The 17348-nt window shown below is 40.6% G+C and overlaps 1 protein-coding gene across 9 annotated transcripts in view; it reads right to left on the reverse strand.

Moving 5' to 3' along the window:
* Window positions 1-809: 809 nt before the first annotated feature.
* The window catches only part of fcho2 (FCH and mu domain containing endocytic adaptor 2), a 41297-nt gene continuing 24758 nt past the window's right edge, over window positions 810-17348 (reverse strand). Inside the window, exons 12-31 of one of the 9 annotated variants that reach the window (XM_071465576.1) lie at window positions 17270-17326; window positions 16384-16443; window positions 15980-16153; window positions 13485-13509; window positions 12835-12879; window positions 12087-12126; window positions 11810-11892; window positions 10207-10290; window positions 8026-8523; window positions 7445-7560; window positions 6750-6879; window positions 6479-6562; window positions 6134-6193; window positions 5439-5550; window positions 4280-4435; window positions 3395-3527; window positions 1670-1869; window positions 1507-1571; window positions 1211-1375; window positions 810-1116 (exon numbers count right to left, since the gene is read on the reverse strand). In XM_071465576.1, the coding sequence (XP_071321677.1) occupies window positions 1094-1116; window positions 1211-1375; window positions 1507-1571; window positions 1670-1869; window positions 3395-3527; window positions 4280-4435; window positions 5439-5550; window positions 6134-6193; window positions 6479-6562; window positions 6750-6879; window positions 7445-7560; window positions 8026-8523; window positions 10207-10290; window positions 11810-11892; window positions 12087-12126; window positions 12835-12879; window positions 13485-13509; window positions 15980-16153; window positions 16384-16443; window positions 17270-17326 (2310 nt within the window). In that variant the 3' untranslated portion in view covers window positions 810-1093. Of the gene's footprint in view, window positions 1117-1210; window positions 1376-1506; window positions 1572-1669; window positions 1870-3394; window positions 3528-4279; window positions 4436-5438; window positions 5551-6133; window positions 6194-6478; window positions 6563-6749; window positions 6880-7444; window positions 7561-8025; window positions 8524-10206; window positions 10291-11809; window positions 11893-12086; window positions 12127-12834; window positions 12880-13484; window positions 13510-15979; window positions 16156-16383; window positions 16444-17269; window positions 17327-17348 lie in introns of all 9 variants that reach the window. The other 8 variants (XM_071465580.1, XM_071465579.1, XM_071465577.1 and 5 more) reach the window with 8 other exon arrangements.

Below are 17348 nucleotides of genomic sequence, written 5' to 3' on the forward strand. Positions count from 1 at the left end.
TAGGGCAAAAAAAGTATGATTTAAAAAAAAAAAAGGCTACGAGTTCTGGGTAACGTCCCTTGATTTTTTTTTTCCTTTTTAAAGCATCTAACATTTGACACAATGTTTTACAGTCAAGATTTCTGAGAATTTTTTAAGGGCTTAAAATGCCATGACTGAAAGGGGAATTTACAGTGGAGGCAAAAGTTCAATTTTAAAAAGACCACACTGATCACAGACCCCATTAGGGGTGATTGTTAAAAAAAAAAAACACTCCATGCATTTTACCACAGAGACATGTAGCTTAAATCTGGAAACCCAAATCTGGGTAAAACATCGATGTACTTTTGTTGTCTATTGATCCACAGTATAAGATGAGGCACTGAGGTCAGATTTTTTTTTTTTTTTTTTTTTTTTTTGCATCATCTGTTTGAGAGCATTTCAATGTTGTTGTAAAGATCAAGCTTGTGCCACAAGAGTGTGAGAGAAGATTCACACTGATTAAGACAGAGTCTACCTTCATGGCTTCATTGCACATGATCAAAAAAAAAAAAAAGGACAAATTGTGAAAGGAGGAAGAAAAAAATCAGCAAACAAAACTGATCCGAGAGCTGAGTCAGAGCTGGTCAAGAAGAAGATTCAGTGTTATTATTTACAGTTCAGAGGGAGAGAGAGGGAGGCGGGGACCTTGTCTTCTCTTCCACACAGAAATGTTTTTGTTTCATATTCGTTATAGGCTCTTGAGAAATGAATATAAGAGGAAAAAGAGCATCTGAAAGATTGTTAGTGCACTTTTTTCTTTTTTTTTATGATTTCAAATACAATATAGATTTATATCTAATCCATAAATTGTTTCTGACTATACAAAAGTGAATTGATCAGAAATCATTATTAGACTTCATATCTACACAGTTCCTGAAAGCTCATCTTAGTTTTCTTTTATTTTTTTTTTTAACAGTGTTCATTACTCAGTGCTGTTTTATTGTAGTGAGATTCTCGCCTCCCGGGCAAAAGCACAGCTGATGGATCCAGAGGTTCAAGAGACCTTCCAAAGTTTCCAGGTTTTCTGTCAGGCGAGATTTTTTTTTCTTGAGAACCAGAGTGGTGGGTCACCTCAGAAATCTGCCATATAACGTCCTACAGAGGAGAACACAAGGGATGCAATGTGAGTTCTTGATGGATTAAATAAACCAGAATCTGGTGCGTGTGGAAGGTGAAGCCGACTACAAACCTGTGGCAAATCTCTTCTTGCTGAGAGAGAGTCTATACCCAGCCCCCTGTAGCTCCATGTCCACTCCGGACAGGGTGCTCCCCTCATTCATAAACTGCACCGCCAGAGTAGAGGGGTTTGAGGGGCCGTTTGACAGCTCAAATTTGGCCCTCAGAGAACCAGCACCTGGGGGGTCAAACACAAACAAATACACTCAGATTTCAGCAATTGATCCAGCTCTCTTCCTTCACATCCACCATCTAGGATGTTGAACAAACTTTCTCTCTTAGCAAACAAAAGAAAAAAAGACTCCTTACCTTCATTTTCAGACTTTTCTGAGATGTCACTCAGCTTCCACAAACACTTATTCTGCTCTGAATTCCTAAAGCAAGAGAAAGAAATAACACCTTCAGCTGCTTCCGTTTTAACTCGGACAGAGATGTTCTTAAGGGCTTCACACACACAAGCACCACATCTCACCATATGGAGTTGGGCAGAGACTGCATGTTGGTGACGCCTCCATCAACGGGCACCAAGATCTGGACGTTGGTGAGCGCCCCAGGAGAGGCCATGGAGTCCGGGTTGTAGCGGTAGTCCACCCTCAGGTCTGTTGTGCTCGGCGTGCACTTCCAGTACACCGCCAGGTTTAGAGGAGTGGAATGGATCCCGTCGGACAGCACCTGAACGCAGCAATGCAGCGAAACAGTCCAAATTTAAATATGAGCAGCAATTTGAGCAATTAAAGTGATTTTCTTAATACCCCTCCCCCACAGTGAGACTGTGTAACCCTGCCTGACATGTAATACAGCAGTCTGACTCAGTTTAAGTTGGTTTTCTGTGCTGAAAACAGAAATCTGGCGTTTCTGCAAAGCGTCCTGGAAAGCTGTTTGAAAACCAGCTGTTGTCTCACATAAACAGAAACCAGGACAAACACAAATTATTCTCCCATCAGCAAAAAAAGCTGTCTGTTGACCAGACTCTGCCAATTTATGGACTTCTTTTAACATATATTTCATTTCTTGATCAACCTCCTGTAGAATAAAACTCAATATTTATTTATCAAGAGAAAAGTAAAAAGTGAAGTTAGGCCTTAGGACGACCATTAGTGGTTTGTGGAAGGGCCAAAGCTTGATGCTTGATGACAGTGTGGCCAAACCAGCTGAAGGATCCCTGACAAGATATTTAACCCCTACCTGCTCTAGGGCTGCAGCATTTTTCCACACATTGAAATCCTCCATGAATGAAAAACATTGAAAACAGTTATGAATACCTCAAATCGTTTCATACATCCAGTAAATACTGAGTCAATAATGCACAATCACTGCTCTTTTTTTCTCGTCTCACTCCCAGTGGCATTAGCCAGTAATAACCGGCCCTGCTCAGCTAATGACGTGTGCAAAAAACATGCAAACACATATAATATAGCATCACAGACAACTTAGACAGCTTTCTACTTTAAGCTTTCATAGTAATTTCTTCTGCACTACAACATTAAAGCTGAATAACCTGCTGTAAAAATGCAAACAAACCGGTTTGAAGCTATAAAAGAAGCGTTTTACGTTTGTTTTGAAGATTTCCAAAGGCATTTCAACATGTGTGAGGCTGCATGATTTCAGGACTGGGCCTACAGTACATACTGTACATCAGGGCTGAACGATATGCAAACAAAAATCACAAAGGGGTTTATTTTGGTAGCTATTGCAATTGCAATATGAGTCACGATGTCAGTTAGAGTGATCGTTAGTGCATTGGATTTCCACCGAAATTTTTTTTTTATCTCCAATTGGAGAACGTTTGGACTGTGGGTGGAAGCTGGAGTTACCCGGAGGCAACCCACGCAGATATGGGGAGAACATGCAAACTCCACACAGAAAGGCCCCAGGCTCGCGGTTCGAACCCAGAACCTTCTTGCTGTGAGGCGAAAGTGCTGACCACACCACCACCGTAGCAGGTTGTTAGAGGGGTAAACTCAATTCAAGAAAACACAAACTAATGTATCAAATACACTCCTGACACTATGAAAATATGGCGATATCTTCTCTCCTTGACTTGGAGCACGGCTGTCAAAAGTAGCACATTTCACATTGAAAATACTTTCTGTTCTGCCTGTGTCTCTGCCCTTCTCTCTCCCCTGACTTGTTTGGAGTGTGAAGCACTTGAGAGAAATCTTTAACTACAGTTGTTTTATCTGGATGATGTTCTGACCTGGTATTTAAGGATGTCCACATTATAGTAGGAAGCTGAAGGATTCTGATCTGAGGCTTTTCTGAGGTAGGACGTCAGTGCTTGCATGTTGAACCAGAAGTCCTTGGTATTGGAATCACTCTGGGAAGGATCACTAGATAAAAAACAAACAGTTAGAAACGCACACACACACACATACAAGGAATAATCAGAGGCTCAATTATTCATTGCACTTCTTGGCTTTGTGTGTAAAGCTCCAATAGCTTGGAAAAAATGACCCTGTTATATCCAACCAGCTACTAAATCATGAATTCCATTTGATTCAATTAGTCCAGCCATGTGGTCTTGGGACAACTGAGGGGAACCAGAGCGAGAAACATTTAAAAAAACAGAAACAGATGCCATCTTCCTTTAATTTTTGTCAAAGGATATTAATTTGTCACATAACACTTGCTTGAAAGAGTCGCAGTTTTAAAACAGGACCAGAAAGTTTCTCTGCATGTGAGGTAAAATATTCACTTCAATAACACCTCTGACTGAGACAGAAGAGGTGAGAGATACAACACAGTGTGTTAAATGAAGCATCTGTTATATGAAGTTTGCTGTTCTTTGCTATTTTGGGGCGAAGTATTTCAGAAGAGACATGGGCTGTTGAGAACCTGGCTGTTAACGTCTGGTGGAAAATACTTCCCTGACAACTTAATGACGGGTTTATGTCAGATTACTAATTGAATTTCCTCTCACTGACGCAGACTACATTTCCTCCATCCTCGCTCGTATCATTAGTTCCAAATCCCTCTTTGACTCAACCACAAGTTATCAGCTCTGTGAAGGTCTTCACTTCCAATGCGGACACGCCTGTTTGAGTTTGAGCTGCTGTGTGATCCTGTTTCCCGGACAACTCACCTGTACAAAAGCTGCTGGTTGGGTAGGATCTGCTCCAAGCTGCTGATGTTCTTCAGTTTGAAGGAGAGGACGGCCGGGGAGGGGTTGCTGGTGAACACCTTGATGATGCCCATGGGGAACGACAGAGTCATGTCCCCTGTGATCTTCACGATGCACCTGTGAAGCGCAGCCACATGAATACAGATTATGTCTGTGAGACGGGCTCCAACTACTGATCCTTTTCATCATGAGCCACCTGCCAATTTTTTAGCAAATATTCTATTAGGTTATAAAATTGAATTGTTTGTTCTGTCTGAGCCCAAAAACTCAAAGATTATTTGATTAGCAGTCATATAAAGTAGAGAAAAGCATGAAATCCTCACATCTGAGAAACTGAAACCAGAGAATGTTTGGTATTTTTTCCTTGAGAAATGACTTAAACAATGAATCTATTATCGAAATTACTGTTAATTTTCTTCTTCTCTGCTTTTCTTTTCATCACTATAACCGAGTACAACAGTCTTATTATGGATCCACTAATTAACCCACTAATCTGCTCCTTATATAAACTTCTAACCCAGGCCTCAATCTAACACACTGGCTTTAGTTCCTAGGTTTTAACAAATCTCTACCTCTGTAAGTCTTAATATATATCTGTTTGCTTCTACGGTCTGATATTGATCCAGTTTCTAAACAAGAAGTGTCTTCCTTCATTCGGGGTGCAGTCGAGGCTGTGGTGGTTAACGGCCCACAGCGGGTCTCAACCTCGCACCGTGTCTCTGCTGCATTGCTTATGAAATGTTCCATTTGCTAATCCCTGCAAAAATAAGCTTTTTTTTTTTGCACAGCGGCAATTTAACAGCAGTTAACTAATAAAAGGCTGTATGTTTTCTCTGCCCCAGACTATAATCTGCTCCATGTAGGTTATCCACTTTGAAAGAATGGTGTCAGACTAACGCAAAACATTCCACACATGCAAAGCGAGGGGGAGATACACACTGCAAAATGCACAGGCCTAGCCTAGTGTACATTGGCCTGGGACCATGAAGTACAACACTGTGTAATGTATAACTTATAGCGTCATATGTGTTATTGTTTAGGTTCAAATATGAACAAAAATGTGTATGCGTGCAGCTCCACGTCGGGGCCTTTGAGCAGCAGGAGGTCATGTGAGACTCACTTAGTGGGATCAGCTCCTTTGAAGTAAGCATTAACCGACTCTGTGAAGGCCACGGCAATGGGCAAAGCATCTTGGGATGCCAGGGTCACAGGGCTGGGACCGCGAGACGTCCCTGAGAATGAGAGAGGCACAGGGATTCAGGTCTGTTGACTCAGCTGCAGATCAGACTCTCATAACACTGGGCTCCAAAGCGCACGTCAGAATTAGGCAGGTTTGATCATGCAAAGATGCATTATACAATTAAGAATATTGGTATTATTACATTTCATGAGGTCAGTCATTCATACGTTGCAGATCAGGACATTCTGTTACTTTTCAAATAAACAGAAATAAGATATGGTTTTAGAGCAATTTCATGCTACAGCTGCTTTAGTCATAATTAAGTTCTATTAGACAGTCAGGATGACCTCAGACAGCATTAAAACTTAAGTTAACAAAAGACGTAGCAGTCATATCATTCATTACTGCAGTATTTTAACAAATATACTCTTCATAATGTTAGGAGTTGATGCTTTTGAGAGGAAGAAAAATGTGAGAAACAGGCTGATGAGGTGACAATGAAGAGCACACGAGACAGAGAAATTAAATCACTGCAAAGCAAAAAGATCCAGTCGTCTATCGAGCTCATTCAACTCACTGGTGTTAGTTTTAGTTAAATACAGAGGAGAATCCTCTTTTATGAACTTCAACCATACCTGCTGGTGTTTCACACCGCTTCTCAAAGGTAGGCAGCTTCGCTATGAACACATCATCTTCTTTACGCCAAATTAAAGGCATAAAGAGGAAAGGAGGAGATAAACAAACCCAGAGAGCACAAATGTGAGGAGAGATGATGCTGAGCACAGTTGTAAGCCGGTTTCCTAAATGTGTGATGGTGGCAGGTGAGCTCTAAGCTGACAAGGCTGATACGACTGCACAGAGATGAACCAAAGAGCTAACAGGCCCTAATAATGACTTTCTTAGCATCAGTGAAATGTTTGCAGAGTAGAGATGATGACTGTAAGCACCAGGGAGACGAGGGTTTGGAAAGGCAGACTCACTTTGGCTTAGTAGAAAGAAAGGAGAGAGGGAGAGCAGCTCTGGCTCTGGGGAGGAGAGGGGGTGAGCAAAGGTGTGCTCAGCTCCTGTAAGGAGAGGAGTGAAGCAAGAAAGGAGAGAGGAGTGAGGGAAGTGGGAAAAAAAGAGGAGAAAACAGCACATTGTGGTGCAGAGACGACATGTGGCACATTGGTGAGAAGCTGAAGAAAAGGAGAATAAATAGTCCAAGAACAAAGGGATTCTCTGTACACAGAGGAGGCTGAGGAAGCTTACCAACGGTGGGGGTGTTTCCGGCGCTGAGTGAGGCGTTTGAGGACAAGGAGGAGGAGCTCTCTGCCCGGGCCAGTGGTGCAGTAGGAGGAGGACTGGCGTTGGATGTTTTGGGGGGGCTGAACGGCCGCACCTGAGTGAGGGGATTCGATCAAATAGGCTGATATTACAATGTCAAGATGTAATTTTAAAGGTCCCATATTGCAGACAGTGAGATGTACATGTTTTTTCTTTATTATAAAGCAGGTCTAGGTTATATATTAACACCGTGAAAGCATCAAAGTGTGCAATCCACAGACAATATACACACTGCCTGTATTTAACAACGGTGTCTAAAAACGAGCTGTCCGGACTTCTATAACTTTGTGATGTCACAACAAAAAAGTCACCACCCTCAGCCTTGCCCCAAGCCCAACCCAACGTCCGACCTTGCGGGTTGGTTTCTCTGAGTATTTACCTTAAATCTGCTGTATTTTTATTTGATTGCTCAGAAAACAGTCAGCCAATCAGAGGAGAGGCTCTGAGCCTCTCTTCTGATTGGCTGACTGACCTGTTGTTCCAGGAAGAAGCCCAAAAGAGATATAAAACTACATGAGATGGTTTTTGGTACTAAAAATCACAAATATATCTTCTTATGGATATCAATACTTTAACAGCAAATGTTGTGCTGCATATGTACGGATTTTGCAGTTACTCACAATCTCATTGATTCCTGTGAGTTTTCCAGTGGGGAGTTTGGGCCTGGAAGATGGTCGTGGTGGGGGCACCAGGGCTCCAGCTGTCAGCGGGGTCGTTGGTCGGTTTGGTACTGGCACTACACGGGCAAACACATGTAAGTTTTACTGGTTAGCGACAGTTAAACAGCAGGAACTGGAATCAGTACAAGCAAACATGTACATACTCAACTGGGCTTCACTCAAGCAACTGCGAAGCCATCATGCATCAATATTTCTGACATGAAAACCACAAAAGCAAAACATGAAAAATTGAAAATCTTCAGAGGAAAGAACAAAGAAAAACACATTCCAAAATAAATTTCACAAAAAGAAACTCAATGACAAACATGTTGCAAACCAGGCAGTGAGTTAGATAAACATAAGTCTGTAAAATAAATTAATGTGAAAACAACAGAAAACACACAAAAATATGCAATTACCACCTTCAAATATGAAACAAATGCACAGAAATGAGAAGATACAGTCAAAATAACTCAAAATAAACAAATCAAACTCCAAACTTCAGGCAGAAAACACATCTCTGACGTCAGTAATCATGTTACCATTGAACGCTTTGCTTGATGGAGCCCTATCTGTAATTCCAGCAAAGACATCAGGGAAGTAGGAGCTGCCGTCCTCCCTGCTGCCTGGTGCTTTGCAGTAGGAGTCAGCAGAGTCATCAGAGAGGAAGCGACTTGACCTGCCGGAGCCAGACTGGGGCCTCTGGAGCTCCTTCACACAGAGCCCTGAGCCCTGACGCCGAGGTGGAGCAAAATTATCACTGAAAGCGATCCACTGGCTCTGGGACCAGGACACGGAGGAGAAGACGTCGACGCTCTTTGGAGGGCTGGCAGTGACCGGGCTTTTGATGGGGTCAACTGGCTCAGTTGGCAGGGTGATGGGGGCGCTCTGGGCCCGCGCTGGTACAGGTTTGAGTGCTTGGAAAGCGTTTTCTGGCGAATCCCAGGGGGAGGATGTAGACGAAGAGAAAGAGGAGACATCTTTGGATTGTTGGCTCTCTGCCAAGGGAGGGGTGCGCTCCCGTTGTGGCACCGTCTCAGCTGAAGGAGGTGGTGTGAACAGAGGCGATAAACATGACAAATGCAAAACAGTATAGAGAGTAACCCTTGAGACATTTAGTTCCAGCGGAATCAGAAAAGCATCCTGTGTTAGCAGCAACTTATCATCTGAAACTGTCTCTAAACACATTAGTAAGATTTTATTGGTAAAGAAAGCCAATTAAAAATGAACAAGTGAATATGTTAATAACTTAACTAGACTGAAACTATTGTTATTTTATTTAGAACATATTAAAATATAAGTTAGTATTTATTGTTTCAATAATGGCTGCCAACAGTTTCAGTGCTGTGACTGGATTAATTATTATCAGCTGTGGACCGAAATATCTCTAAATAAATCTGTCTGTAGACTAACACTGAAAATAACATGAGCAGTCACAGTGTTTGGAACCAGATGGGGGAACCAGCGCATTGTTGAGTTTTAGATCACTGGGTAATGTTCAGAACTGATGTGTATGAAAAGTGTTCCTGCTTTTACTCTCAACCCTGTAGTTGTGAGGTGAACGAGGCTCTTTATATCTATGATGATTCAGCCTGATGTCTTCTAAAGACGCCATTTCTACGTTAGTGCAAGAGCTAAAATGATGAACACTGTAAAATAACATCTTACTCAGTAACTAATCCACGAATGAAAACACTGGTACAGAGTGAGTCCTAAAGGTTTCATGCCTTCCATCAACTCCATTATCTTTTCACATTTAAGCTATTAATTAACATTTTCTTGTCAGCAGCATTTGGACATACAGGCCTCTAATGATAACACATAACTGTGCAATTAAAATTTTAGACAGGAATTAAATATGTTAGGTTTGATCATTTCATGAAATTTGCTGCTATTAAACTCATTTAATTTATTATTCTCAAGGCTCCTGAGGGGCTCAGAGACCTGGTGACACTGACTGCAGTCATGAATGATCTACTCCTTGTCACTGAATTTCATGATAACCTTATTGTATCACTGTTGCATTGCTGTTCTAAAGTAACTCTCTTGTTGAGCTGTCAGTATTTTAAAGGCTCATCTAGGGAAGAGCATTGAAAACCAGCATGGCCTATAAATGCTGTGGGATGTGGTGTTGGTTCATGCAAGTAAATAAATAGCCTACATAAATAAATACCTATTTCAGCTATTCTATACAGTATATTGTATATGTTTAACATGTTGCTTTTGGTTCGTTTCAGCCTGTGGCTCCTGCTCCTCTTTGCTGATGCCGTTCACCCGTGTTTGATGTTTGTTTTCAGGCTGTTCTCATTGACAGATCAAATAATTCTTAATCCATTCTGCAGCTTTGTTTTAAACCATGAGCAGCAGTTTGTAGTCAGACGATCTGTCCTGTTTGGATCTCTTTTAGTTTTCTCTTAGTTTTATGCATTGCTGATTTTATAGCTGACAAAATCTGCTGACTGGCATTCAACCAAATATGACCCACCTCTGTGTCACTGTTTGTAACTGTATTGAGTTTGACTTTCCATCAACAAACAAACCCTGATTTTAGATGTGCAGAAGGACATGTCCTGAAAAATTAAGTATGTTTACATGCATTTAAAGTAATTTTGTAAGTAATTTTCCAAGATTTACAGAGAAACAAAATTTCAATATAAATACAGTAGCTGATGAAAGCTTCAAGTTCTTTCTCATTTCTGATGAAAGCAGCACACACATTTTACCTGATGCCTCTGGCAGAAAGACGTCTGAGTCATTCATCAGAAAAGATGGAGATGGAGGGATTGAAAGGAAAACAGAGGCAAGGTCTAACAAGAGAAGTTAAAATAAATACATCAAACCAAGAAAACACTGTGTAATTTAAATGCAGACAGTGGCATTGTAATAAAACAAAAAGCTGAGTAAAAAAAAAAGAAAATACACAAGATGAAAGCAAAATAAATAAATACAATATGTGACACAATAAATGAAAACATCCATTTTTTTCAATCTTTGCCTCATTTAGTGAGACTCTAATCTTTCTAATACCTCACAGACTGGTCTTGTTTCATGTGTCATGTGTGTATTTGGAGCTGCTAACACTGCCTCACTGTACACAGAGAGATTTAACAGGCTGGACGCAGGGACTTAATTCCCATCACCGTATCTTAATCAGGGCACTTTTTGATGCTCTTTTGACTTTTAAGTCGTGACCTTTGACAGTAACAAGACACTGTTTGACAACATACGTGCCAGTGGGCTTTATAGCCAAACCTCTGACCTCAACTAGGTGCCAATTAACTGTGGATTACGCTTAGCCTAGGCAATGGGTCACTGCTAATGTCACTCTGTTTAAACACTGGTGTCATGCCTGTAAAGCCATGAGAATCACACTTTCTGTGCAACAGAAACCTCAAAAATAAAGTAAAACAACCTCTAAAGTCAAATGTCTCTTAGAGAAGTACGACTGTAGACACTTGTTTAAGAAACAAAAGCTGAGCTACAGACAGCAAAGTGGGGGAATTAAAAAGAAAAAACTGCAATTTTAATTCCCTAAAGTCCAATATTCTGTTGACTTCAGGGGTCAGTTCCTCCGTCTGGGACTGCCCTGAGAGGAGAGGCTTCCAACTGAGTAGCTTGGAAAAAGAAAGACAGTGGGAGGAAGACTATGTAGTGTATAGAGAGATGGTGAGATTGAAGAAGTGAAAGAGTGAAAATGACAGGATCAGCTGAGTGAAGCTGAAGGTAAAGTATCAGTCCTTCAGACTTTAATTAAAATCAACCTCCAGTTGTCTGCATGTTTTCCCTCTCTGTGTATTTACACTCCATAAGTACCCCTCTGAAGAGTACAGTAGTTTTCATTGGTTGTGGTGAAGTCCACCACTCTTTCAGATGGCCTACCTATGCACAGAGGATTCACAGAAAACGATGGATGCATCAAGGCAGTTTTATCTCATTGGCAACAGCTTCACTGTTCACTGCTCACTCTTTTTACACCACATCAGAGCTGTTTTCACTTACTGCCAATGCAAACCCAACACTTCCTGCTGCTTCTGCTTCACATTAAAAATGTTCAACTGGCTAAAGTTTGAAGAAGTGTATTTGCTACATTCATTGCAGACATTAAAAAAAAAGCATTTTTTTTCTGAGGGCATTTTTCATCAGAAGATCATCTTTCATTTATGCAGGTGACAGGCGACACAACTCAGACTCCTCAGCAAGGTAACCAGCTTTACTGCAGTCTGTTGTTGTTGTGTGGAAAACTACTTGTGCTGAGTGTAGCATGAAATAAGATCCAACTGGAATTATTTTTGACCCGAATGAAATCTGAAATTGTAGTGATGTTACCTGTAGATGAGGACACAGAGGAGGAGGAGCCTGCTGTGAGAGTCGGGCTGAACGGGTCCAGAGACAGAAGGTCGTTGTTAAGTCTGATGGAGGAGAGAGCGAGTTGAGTCAAGTTTTCTTACACTTTTAAGCAAATAGCAGCACAATTTGCTTCACACAGACTATTTAAAGTGCAAAGATGCAGTAAACATTAAAAAAAGTAGCTCTTATGGAAACTTTGAGCATTGAACAGACACGAATTACAAAGAAAGTTTTGATGTTTTACTCTAATACTCACTCATAAGTTGTTGGCACTCTGGGTTTTGCCAGTTCATCACCTGCAGAGAGAGAAAAACAAACAAAAACTGAGCCCCACAGACCTGCACAGGGCGATGACAGCAAATTCACTTTCACAGCAAGTAAAAAATAAAATAAAAACCCAACACGAGAGGTTTTCACCGTCTAGTATTCAAAGACATTTGCCAAATGTACATCACACCTTAAACCAGAAATATAAACTGAGGTTTTGACTGAACAAGTGAGAACCACCATCTGCCATGGAAAATCATAGCAATGTATTTGCAGTAAGATTTAGGTTTATATCCAATATATTTCTCATTTCTGCCTCATTAAGTAAAACCTTACTGCAAAAGGGGTTAACTCGACCAGCTACTGTGTTTTTAAAGTGGTGGCAACACTTTACAACAGGGGAAGGAGTGATTTAGCAGCTAAAAAATAAAATCAGGCATTGCTTTGTTATTTTTGTGCCCCTGTCTAAAGTGTTACAGTAAATTGCGGAGATTCACGGAAGCAGAACTTAAGCACCAGAGGTAAGAGGATGCAACCGAGACGACCCAAATTTGCAACCATACTTGTAAGTATGTCCTTCAAAATAAGATGTTTGCAGTGAGAGAACACAGTGTCAGTGGTGTTAGCTGGTGTCAGCTGGCTGCAGCAGCTGTGTGAAAGGCTCCTATGAGGGGACAGAGATCAGAGCAGGGTGGGGCAGGGTTGAAGGGTAACTACTGTAGCGAAAACATACTCACCAGGACCCTTAGCCTTAGAGCTTAATGTGGATACTCCTGTGATCCCTAAGCGTATGTAGAGTATACATCTATCAATGGCGTTACCTTGTGTGACTGGATCTAAACTGTATCAGCGTTTCAGCAGCAGAATATAGTGAATACAACTGTCATTCAGCATTTTTTGAAAAGGAGGAAAACAACAGCTTTTAGATCATAAAAAAAAAAAAAAAAAGACTCAAGGTGAAGGCTTTTATGCTTTTTTTTCCACATGTGCATTAAGAGAGCATGATAGATGACTGTCAACACAGTAAACACAAACTGAACTGTGTCAGTTTACAGAGGGGAAAAGATAATTTCTGACAAGTCAAAATACAAACAGCTAATTAAGCAATTAATCGTATTCGTAGCACAGGAGGGAAATATCCCTCAAGCTCACACTGACAGAAAAGAACAGTTATTTACTTTTTCCTGGGATATGTTGGTTTTGGCGACGTTTCTGGATTTTCCTTTTTAAAGACAACCTCTTTACAAACATCCCGGGCCAAGAAAAACGTGGCTGAGAAGTTGTACAGTCGACCCCCCCCCTCCTCCGCTCCCCTCCCCTCCCCTCCCCTTTCTCAGTCATCCAGCAACACACAGATACAGAGAGGTCAGACAGAGAAAATACTCACTGGACTGGTTCCTCCGCATCTGTCCCTGAAAACAAAAACAGACATTAATTAATCAAAGACGCATGCAACCCACCACAAATTTCATCTGTGCTCGCCAAAAAAAAAAAAAAAAATCCCAAACGAGACCAAAAAGACAAGTAAGACAGAAATGATCATTCCCTACACAGGACACATAAAACTGACCGACACGCTTTTTAAAGAGCAAAACCAAGTATTCTAAGAGTCATTATGTGCAGCTTTTGGAAGCACAATCCTTTTTATATGTCCAACAAGTTGAAACTTTAAGCCTTTACAAGTGTTCATGTAACAATATTTAAGATTTCCAACATATGAAACATGATGAAAATAGGGTTAAAAAAAAAAAAAAAAGCTTTAAGGGTTGTAAACTATATTATTAATTATTCCCAGTGGCAGAGGGAATTTTCCACTTCAGAGTTAAAGACAGTAAATCACAGGACTACTCTCGACTTACACATACCAGACGTTAAATGTAGGGTGAAAAATTCAGCAGCGCAAAACCGTGCATCTAAGCCCATACAACGATCAGTCAGGGACAACAGAGCACGTGCCCCCAACACTTCACCAACTTCCTTCACAGAGTTTTTTTTCTTTTTTTTTTTTTTTTTTCTGGGACATAAATCTGCCATGTCACGCTGCGTAACACAAGATATGCAAGATGAGCTCTTGAGGGCCACCAACTCAATGGAAACTCAGAGCATCCATTTCAATAAAGAACTTATTCGTACACGGTTAGGGGGGCTGTCGAGGGAGGAGGGGAGAAAAAGAAACAAAATGGGTTTAAGGAACATAGCAAAAGCGTTTAACCACCGTAGAGCTGTGAGGCCAGGGTTTAGTCCCACAGGCGCTAAGCGGCAAATGGGTTCAATTACGGCTCTTGCTGGCCACACACACACACACGACTTCCATTGCTATTTCAATAAAGGGAACACCGTGGAGGGGGAACCAAACAGGAGAAGAAATGAAAAAGACAGAAAAATGAGCATGGAGAAAAAAAAAAAGAAAAAAAAATCCCTCAGTAATTCACACCAGATGATGCAACGTTCGTCATCACCTTGGATGTATGCTTTAACTTACTTTTCTGTGAATATGAAGCAGTAGAATGGTAAAAAAAAACAAAAAAAAAACATTTGAACAGATAGAGAGGATGGTAAATGTAAAGACTATTCTAGTATTTAAATCAGTGTTTTTTTTTTTTTAGGATGAGAAAGTATTTGTGGGTTTGAGTCTCAACAGCAACCAAACCCAAACTGCAGTGAACAGAGTCAGAGGTTTAAAAGAGAACATCTTTTCCTCCTGATTCTTGTTACATTGAATAGGAAAAAAAACACATCCTCTATAAACTTGTAACTTATCTTTATCATTAATTCCAAGGGTGGAAAAAAAAGAAAACATTTGTAAAAATCTAGGCAACTAACCCCATAAAGTATTCATAAATAACCACAACAGAGTTCTGTCTCAAACAAGTGGGCTCCAATAAAACCCAAAGAGTGAAAGCAAACAAAGAAACGAGGAAAAAAAAAAAAAAGAGAGAGAGAGAGTGAGGTACAACGCAAACAGTGAGGAGGAAGAGTTGTGAAAGCACGGGAAGGGAGAGGCTGAGGGAGAGAGAGCCAAAGCCGGGAAGAAGATGCCGTGACATTTGTTGAAATGCGCAGCTGGGGAGTGTGGCGGGTGAAACCCACTAGACCCCATTCGCGACAGTGAGCGTGCCCTCTCAGCCGCTCCACAACACCATTAACAACAACAACAGCTCAGTGCACACACACGGTGCATGTTTGCACACAAGCAGTAGTGGTTTTAAATTTTAATGGCAGCGGCTATTTTCATAGAGCGGTGGAGAGTGATTCAGAGATTGAGTGATGGTGAGGGACAAGCAGCTGAATGGAGGGCTCCATGACTGAGGTCACGGATCAGACTGGGCTGTGTCTGTGTGTGTGTGTGTGTGTGTGTGTGTGTGTGTAAGCTGCCGACCACTGGTGCAAAACATTCCCTGTCACTGCCTGCTCGCAGAGCTGTGTATGACTCTGCAGTAAAGGCCAACAACATCAGATACTCAGCTCAAAAATTATTGTTTCTGAGTTCTTGATATTTTTTCTTTAAAAAAAAAAAAAAAAAAGTGATCCCAAGGTTGTTCACCATGAAGCTGAATTGGAAGTAAAAACATGACATGAACTGTGTGCAAACAGGAACCTGACTGAATCAGAAGCCAATCTGGCATCTGAAATAAATTAGACATAACACATATGACCTTCCAATGTAAATAAAATAAGAAAGAGTGACTAATGGCAAACATCTACAGGAGGGATAGCACAGTTGGTTAAATGCCGTTCCCGTCATCTCTTAGATATTCTCCTGTTGCCCTCTAGTGTTGGACAGGCAGAGCAGACTTGTGTTGCAGCAGAGCAGGACAGCAACAGGTTTGTGTTTGGAAGTTGTAGTATTTGGTACGTTTTCAGTGCGTCACAAAGCCGTACCGAGGTCGAGGGCGACAGGATGATGTTTCCAATGGAGGCTTTGAGCTCGTCAATGGTGGCTCGGTTCTGGTGCGTGCCGTTGTTTGGCTGAACGGGTTTGATTTCTACGTGGAACTTCCTGGGTTCGTCCTCATCCTCGGAGTCGCTGGACGAATAGAAGGAATTCTCTTTGGCATGTGAGCAAAAAAAAAAACGTTAAGGAGACAATGACGAGAGCAGAAAAAGAAAGAGAAAGAAAGAGAGAGAGAGAGAGAGATATCATCTACAAGTCCGGTTTTGTTTAGTCTTGGCCTCAGACTGTAGACGGGTGTGAACAGAAAAACTAATGGCAATAAAATCCTTGATGTCGTCCAAGCTGGACTGAGCCCGAGAGTGAGAGCAGCGTCAGGACAAATGGAAAGGATATCGTTTTCATTTACTTCTGGTCTGATACAGAAGCCCTCAGCGTCGACCCGGGGCACGTTCTACAAAAACAGGCAGAAAAAGTTCAATTTAAAATCAAAGTTTAAATAAATGTTAATCTATGTGTATCCTTTAGAATCAAATTTTAAAACAGAGAAATGATTGTATTCGAAATGAAAATGTATTTATCAACACTGTGCTTCAATATTTTTCTTTTTATATATTTCTTTTTAAATTGCATTCAAATTCAAATTGACATTTTCAATCAAATATTAGTCAATCAACAATCAGCTGTTTAATGGTCTCAACCATGTTTGTCTCTTTGTATATTAATCTTCTGTCTCATGCTAAATTTGAACAAAATCAAAGTCAAACTTTATAACTTACTTTAAACTTAGTTTTTAAAAAAAATAAATAAATGAAAATCAGACTAATTGTCAATCAGTATAGAGCCTGTAATTTAATCAGTACATGTAATTTATGGTATTCTGTTTCCACACTAATAATAACAACAGTCCCATCTGTATATACAGTATCTATAATTATATAATAAATGAAAATAGTACACAGTGGAAACATCTGAATCAGTTCATTCCAGTATCCCATTCTACATTTTATCCACACATTATAATTGGGTGACAAACTTATCATCATGTGCAACAACATCTTAGAACTTGGATTTTCACATTAAATACTCTTATATTTTACCATAGACAATACATAAATACCGAAATCCAGTGTTGATAAAGATTTTTAAAAATAGCTTAATTCTTGTTTATCAAATATATTAATTGAATGTGATTTACAAAAGAAAAAAAAAAGGTGTGAGTATGAATGTTACTGCTTGTTTGTGCATGTGTGTGTTTCTATGTGTATTAGCTTGCTTACAGCATTCTGGATGTCTATGGCTCCATAGTATCCGGGGGGAGCGCCATTGGCAGTGTTCTACAAGCACAAACACAGAGAG

This window comes from Trachinotus anak, unplaced genomic scaffold (genome assembly GCF_046630095.1).
Source record: "Trachinotus anak isolate AG129_WGS33_773 ecotype Australia unplaced genomic scaffold, CSIRO_AGI_Tana_v1 ptg000028l, whole genome shotgun sequence".
Classification (NCBI taxonomy): domain Eukaryota; kingdom Metazoa; phylum Chordata; class Actinopteri; order Carangiformes; family Carangidae; genus Trachinotus; species Trachinotus anak.